The sequence below is a fragment of the Phoenix dactylifera genome, chromosome 5, assembly GCF_009389715.1.
Source record: "Phoenix dactylifera cultivar Barhee BC4 chromosome 5, palm_55x_up_171113_PBpolish2nd_filt_p, whole genome shotgun sequence".
Classification (NCBI taxonomy): Eukaryota; Viridiplantae; Streptophyta; class Magnoliopsida; order Arecales; family Arecaceae; genus Phoenix; species Phoenix dactylifera.
In genome coordinates, this window is record NC_052396.1 from 293,135 (window position 1) to 300,052 (window position 6,918).

At 39.1% G+C, this 6,918-nt stretch overlaps 1 protein-coding gene across 1 annotated transcript; it reads right to left on the reverse strand.

Moving 5' to 3' along the window:
- Positions 1 to 1,696: 1,696 nt before the first annotated feature.
- Positions 1,697 to 6,918, reverse strand: LOC103721152 (GDSL esterase/lipase EXL3-like). Its single transcript, XM_017846186.2, has 5 exons — positions 6,469 to 6,918; positions 5,155 to 5,285; positions 4,825 to 5,058; positions 3,287 to 3,542; positions 1,697 to 2,102 (listed from the first exon to the last, which is right to left on the reverse strand). Exons 1-5 carry the CDS (start codon positions 6,728 to 6,730, stop codon positions 1,909 to 1,911), a joined length of 1,077 nt encoding a protein of 358 aa, XP_017701675.2. The 5' UTR covers positions 6,731 to 6,918; the 3' UTR covers positions 1,697 to 1,908.

Consider the following 6,918-nt stretch of genomic DNA (forward strand, 5'->3'; position numbering starts at 1 on the left):
CTGGTCCAGCCTATCAAATGATGATGGATGCTCACGAGATTAAATAGCGGGACAAGAAGGCATCAAATTTTTGGATTTTTTGGTATTACTTTTCTTATAAGGTGCAGTTGATGAAACTTGTTCAGCCTCCCTGAACCCTAGAAGGTAACAGCTGTTTCATCTCGGATTTGAGTACTCAGAAGACCATTCCTTCGTAGCTTGTACCCATGTTTATTTTTGTTGTTCGTATCTTGTCCATGTTGCTGAGGTGCAGGAGAAGCTAGTCACCTGACACAGCCTTAACCAGCTCGATGGACTCCCTTATGTTGAGCAGTAGATATATTTACTTCCTTAATGCAATTTATCTGGACACATTTATTGTTCTCACTAGATGCAAACATTGCAAAATATATAGCATAAACTTATCATGAAAGCACTATTATTAGCCACGTATTAGATCTAATTAGAGCACTACAGGCATCTTATATTCACTCCAACCAAGGCATCCATGCGACATGATCAATAAAATGCTGTGAATTGATGTGTTAACCAACACCCTCTGTCACGTCCCCGCCTCCATAGAGCACATGCGGTACCCAGTGCCCACGTGGGGGCCATATGAGGGGGGAACACGGGGTTTCTCTATCAGATATTGTCTGATTCTGAGACCCGCTCGCGCGCGCCGCTCGGATCCCTCTCCGGTTTTATTTTCTATCCAAATTACGTCTGCAGGATTAGAAGATACCCGCCTCATATGCTCAGGCTCCGGACCGAGTCTTTTCGATGTGGGACTATTGGGCCTCACATCCTTCCCACCAGCGGACAAGAGTCGTCCTCGGCTCTGATACCAAATGTTACGCTTCCATCTCCGCGGGGCACGTACGGTATCTAGTGCCCACGTGGGGGCCCCATGAGGGGGGAACACGGGGCTCTCCTGTCAGATATTGTTCGGTTTCGAGGCTCGCACGCGCCGCTCGGATTTCTCCCCGGTTTTGTTTTTCATCCAAAACGCGTCTGCAGGATTAGGAGACACTCGCCTCATATGCCCAGGCTCCGAACTGAGTCTTTTCAATATGGGACTATTGGGCCTCACACCCTCTCCTTACCCCCAAGCAACAGAAGATGACACCCTCTTTTGAAGCATAGCCGGGAGAGGGTCTTGACAGCCCATTCCGTATGCCCGACAAGTCTGCCCTCTGAGTTTTTCCCACCCAACTCACCAAACTTGTTCAGCCGCTTAATGTTTGAAATCTAGGGATTCAAATGGCCGAGCCAAGCAAAGTACCGAGCTGCCTAGGCTCGGCTTGGTATTCAGTTAAGACACTCGAGCTCAATCCAAGCTTAAGTTGGGCACATCTATTAACTGAACGTGATTGAGCCCAAGGCTCGGATTAAATTGGCGCTAAGGGGCTCACTTATATAAGAAAACAAATAAGTTTGTAATAATTGAATTTTATACTCAACCAAATGGCATTGCAGCAAACTGGGATATAGCCCAAAGGTTGCAACCTTCATTTGTTAATAGACCACTTCGAGCTCTAGTCCAAGGCAGGAGTGATAAAGCTTAGATTAACACTTATCTTGGGATAACCAAGGAGCTCATAGTATTTTGCACTAAGATGACAGTTTCTCTTACTTAAGACTCGCACAAATATATGACTTGCAGTCCACTGGATGTCCAAAAAATTTCCAGCATTAAACAAGAGATTTACCAATGTGCAAGAAAGGTGGAACTTTCAAGTAAGTAGGGCTTATTAATGTAGAAGGAGGAGCAACTCTAAATCAAATCAAGGTTTACATGACTAGGGCTAGCACTCCAACATACAACAATGAAGTTAATTATTGAAGGAACATACTGTAGGTACTTAATAAAGCTTGCCGATAAAGTGAATAGTATTAACGAGACAATGAAGACAAAAAAATATATCCTTAGAGCAGGAATTTTATGTAATCTTTGAAAATTTTGTCAACCATGATCTTGTAGGCTCTCTCAGTTGGGTGGTAACTATCCCAGAAAACGTACTCTGTAATATTTGAACAGGTGGAAGCTGTCAGTCTATTGCACAGAACTGAGACCTCTAATTCTCCGGTACCACAACATCCCTTCGTGGATACATCAAATCCTGCGATCAGGAAGTAAAAAAGTCAGTTGAATATATAGATATCCCATTTCAACACTATTGGATGATGATGATGATGATGAAGTCAGTTGAATATATGGACATCCCATTTCAACTCCTTTGAATGATGATGATGATGAAGTCAGTTGAATGTATAAATATCCCATTTCAACACCTTTGGATGACGACGACGACGCTTTTATTTTGCAACTAATGCAGGTTGATAAAAATGTTAATGCTTACATAATGTTGGTGATACTGATTATAATGGTTTTTCCTCACATACTGGTTATGATACTAAGGTGAGAGAAAGTTAGGCGCTTAAATGCAGATAGTCTTTCTATTAGTTCACCTTTGCCCCCCTGAAATTCTTCTTTTTCAGTTAACTTGAGAAGAAGGTATAAATCGTGAGGGATGTGAAGTGTCAATGGGTTGGCCTAATTGCGCTAAGCTTTCTATAAGTCAGGCTTGGGCTTGGGCTTGTTTGGGAGGCTTTCTATATATATATATATATATATATATATATATATATGCTTACCGTACATTGCACTATTTTGTGTTCTATAATAATGTAATCACAATATTTTTTTAATTCAAAATTAGCTTGTCTTTCCTCGTTTACTAACAGAATCGTCATGCTTATATTGATGGCAAGGAAAACCAAGAAATTGGAAAAGGTAAAGATAAAACCTTTTTGATGTAATAAGCTTTCCAAATTTATTAATTTTCTAATGAAACAAGTATGTAGAAAACTAGATTTTCAAGAAAAATTAAGTTTTCATGCCATTATCCTTGCAACAAAACATTGGAGTCTTTGTTTAGTGGGAATTCTCATGCACCAAGTTCGGCCTCCAAGCTTAAAAACTGTGGTCTGGGCTTGGGTTGATTAGTTCTAGGAGAAATTATAATCTACAAGACGTGCAATATGTGGACTTCCACGCTGTTAATCATAGCTATTCGTTTCTATAAACTCCATTCATCAAATGCTTATTTCGGTACATCGTTATAGAAATAAGCGGCTGGCAGCATGCAGAGTCACATGGTGCACCTTGTAGAATATAATTTATCCTAGTTCCAGAGGAAAACATTATGCACAAAAAAGCTAGATCTAATCTAGGCCTACGGCTCTGTTTTGCATGGAGAGAACTAAATCAGGAGAAAAGTACTGTAAGTGAAGATGGAATTACCATATTTTGAGGGTTGCAAAATAAGATCAAGTAAGATGGAGTAGATATCAATGTAGATAATCTTTATGCCCTTATGTTGTCCAGCAATTATGTCGATCTCCTCTTTTATCTTGGAATTGAACAACTGTGCTGCTTGGTTACGTGTTGGTTCACAATCTCTCAGGATTCCTCCGCCAAGAGTTCTTTGCGATGGTACGCATCCTATGGGGGGAAGGCTCACAAATCCAATCTTCTGGGCTCCCATCTCAACTAATTTCTGCAAAAGTAAAGACAAAGATATGCAAAGATAGGAATATAATGCGAAAAAATAGTTGAAGCATATTTTCTTTGTAATAATTCACATAATTGTCCTATATCATAGCAACAAATATCATATGTCATGCTTTGCCTTGATGTATTCATGTAATTGAAGGAAGAAGGAAATGTTTCATGCTAAAATAAAAAAAATTAAATATACTTTGCAGTAGACAGCAAATTATGAGTTAATAGAAGTCTTCGTTTGGCTGCCAGATCCAGGGAGTAAAGCCAAAGCCTATCACAATAAATCTGAGGTTTAAATGTACCTCTTTTCGTTTTTTTCTTTTATGCTACAAACTCTATAGGGTTTAAACTGAAGGCATCCTCCAAGATACAGCTGTAGGATACCACGGCTTGTCTCGAATTTATTTACTGCCTTGTAATAAAAGTCATATGTTAATTGAAGTGAACATGACTATTAATATCTCATGTCACCTATCGAAGTGACCTATTGCCTTTTCCTGTACGAGACATTATTGTGGTTCTCTTTATTCTTAAATATCTTAGGGTTATGGAAGGTTGCTTTAGATATGGGCTTTACATTCTTGCTGTCATACCATGTTGCTATCTAAGTTTGATGCCTTAATCGACAACTCTTCGAATGCGAGATCTCTATAGTGTTCAAGGTCCGAACGTGGAACTAAGTGGTCGAGAAGCTTTATTTAGGATTTGTTTGGTTGATTGAAATCAAAATTTTATAAAATTTATAAATTAGACCAATACAATAAGTAAAATTATAGGATTACCCACTGGACTTGAATTTTCAGCCTAATTATCCAAATAGATTTTTAGATATTTTCTTCTATAAACAAGGATAGCTTGGCTCATGTGGATCTATCATCAATGCATACAAATTAAAAAAACAGAAATTAAACAATCTAGTCTGTCTTATTGTAGATGAACAACCACTTTTATGAAGTGGGATAACCATGTCAATTGCAATAAGGTTAGGTCTGGTAGGTGGCTTACCCTTTTGTGTTGTGGTTTTGTGATTAATAAGGACGATGGAGTGCACAGATGTTGGGCTAGTACATTCTCTCATCAATCAAAAAAAAAAAAAAAGGAGCTAAACAGTCACGCTTGCCCACTTGTTTTCAGAACTATATATAAATTATAGAGAGCAAAATAAAAATGTTGTAGAAAGCTCCTTTTACTGCCATAAAGCAGGAAATTAAGAAGAACATTGCAAACACTCTCCTATAAAGGCTTAAGTTAAAAACATGTCTTTGAAGTGAATTCACCTCGAGGAAGGTAGAAGCCCCAGTTATCAGCAAGTTCACATAGGAAGGAATGTCATAATGTTGCTGCCTAAATGGGGTCGTAAAGTAGGTATTGGCGATATCATCGGTTCCAGCACACACAACATACAGACTTTTGGACAGAATGCTTGCAGTCCTTTCTTCTCCGGCTATGGCCTTCATCCTCTCTTTATACTCTTCAAACATCTTAAGCTGATCCGGCATGGATATAACGTTCTGAAACAATGAGCAGTATGTGCATGCCTTATTATTCTCCCTTTCGAAACGCATGCGATAAATGCAGAAGAGAAGTATAATTAGATACAATAATACCAAAATGGTTGAGGTGAGAGGGTCGTATCCGGTTGCGCCAGAAGCAAAGGTCACACCAGTTAGGATGTCTTCAGGTTGAAGGTCATAGCCAATATATGGAGGCAACAATTCCTTTACACCCATCATAGAAGCTACGAAACCCAAATGGTTGGTCGTTAGATATGTGCCAATGCTTAATTAGCATGGATCAATAAATAAAATGCTATGATAAAGAGCACAAATTGGAGAAAGAAAAAAAAAAAACCTTGCGATCGATCAATCTCTTTCTCCATTGGATTTATCCATGTGGTGAGGCGAGCACCGTGAGTAATGGATATGGTAGATGTGGGTACCTAATGTTTTCTACAGTGTCAAAATAGTACTAGAATTGAATGAATTATGTAGATTGTGGAAGGGAATTTTACATTTGTATTAGGCCAAAATTTCCTATGGCTTACTTTACAAATATGTGTATAATCCCATCTAATTTATATGTTTAATTTAATTATATTTTTGACAACTAGCATGGGAGGAAACCAGGTTAAAATCAGGTTGACGGTGGGATTCGAATTCAAGTCATTGATATCCGAGCACTCTTTCATTTAAGAGAGAGAGAGAGAGAGAGAGAGAGAGAGAGAGAGCATCAAGCTAACACTTTCTTTAATTTATTAATGTTTATCCATATATTTTTAATTTAAGCTAAAGACTTTGGCATTATAATGGAAATAAGGTTATCCGCGGGTGCTAATAAATGCAAACCCTCTTAATAATGTACTTTCTCTTTTTATGCTGCTCAAAGCAAGATAGATCAACCGGATGAACTACAAGTGTCTTTAGTAATATCTTATACGAGGATCAGTCTACGTCGTCTTCAGATAAAGAGTTTGGCTCTTGTTCTCACTACAGTTGCTATGTTCCTACCCTGTTCCTAAGTTTGGCTTTGACAGACTAATTAAATATGGTTGCAAGCAAACTGCGGCACAGGTGTTATTCGATCTTCCACATATTGCTGTCATGGTATAGCTAAGCAATATATGTGCAATTTTCAAATCTTCCATATATTGCTGTCAATATATCTTTATAATAAAGTCTCCTCAGAAAAATTTCATTACAAGGTGCAATTGCTGCGTCCTCATCTAGATTCTCCTAGACTTCTTGAGATCCTTTGAGATAGAAGAATTTAGTGAAGTACTACAGCTTCCACTAAACCTTGAATCTATTTATGTAATCAAGTTCTACAAATCTCTCTAAGGATTAATTAAGAAAGATAATGCACTAGGGAAGATATTTAGAAGCTGAAAGTGAGGTTACTGCATCTGCTCTCTTCATAAATACCTATGAAGTCCGAAGGGACTTTTCCATTGGAGAACCTTCCGGTGGGCTGGTGATCGATGAAATCTTGTCCGTAGGGAGGGAAGTTGCACTTGACGATGGTTTCCAGGTCGTTATTATTGCCTGCATCCACGATGGAGTCTCCGAACACTATGACTGCTGGAACCATGGGAGCCGTCCGGTTCTGGGCAGATGCCAAAGCTTGAGCAACCAAGAGACAAAGTGCCATGTAAGAAGCCCCCAACACAAGGCTTCTGCTCTCCATTCTTTCCTCTCTCCTCTTATCTGAACTCTCTTTCCCAGTTTAAGTAGCTCAGGATGACGCCATGCACGCTGCCTCTATTTGTAGGAGTGGGAGGAGACGAAGGAAATTTTATGTTGAGCGAAGTCCTTTTGACTACCGACTTCAGTGGCCTATGCCTGAAGGCCTTCACACTCCCAATAGTTAACCTC

Bases quoted from the DNA above. Each gene is read 5' to 3' on its own strand.
- LOC103721152 (XM_017846186.2), bottom strand. From the start codon at position 6,730: ATGGAGAGCAGAAGCCTTGTGTTGGGGGCTTCTTACATGGCACTTTGT. The intron at 5,059-5,154 runs GTATTATTGTAT...TCATTGTTTCAG, and splicing joins CTCTCACCTCAACCATTTTG to AACGTTATATCCATGCCGGA. The intron at 3,543-4,824 runs GTGAATTCACTT...TTACTTTTGCAG, and splicing joins GGGCTTCTACCTTCCTCGAG to AAATTAGTTGAGATGGGAGC.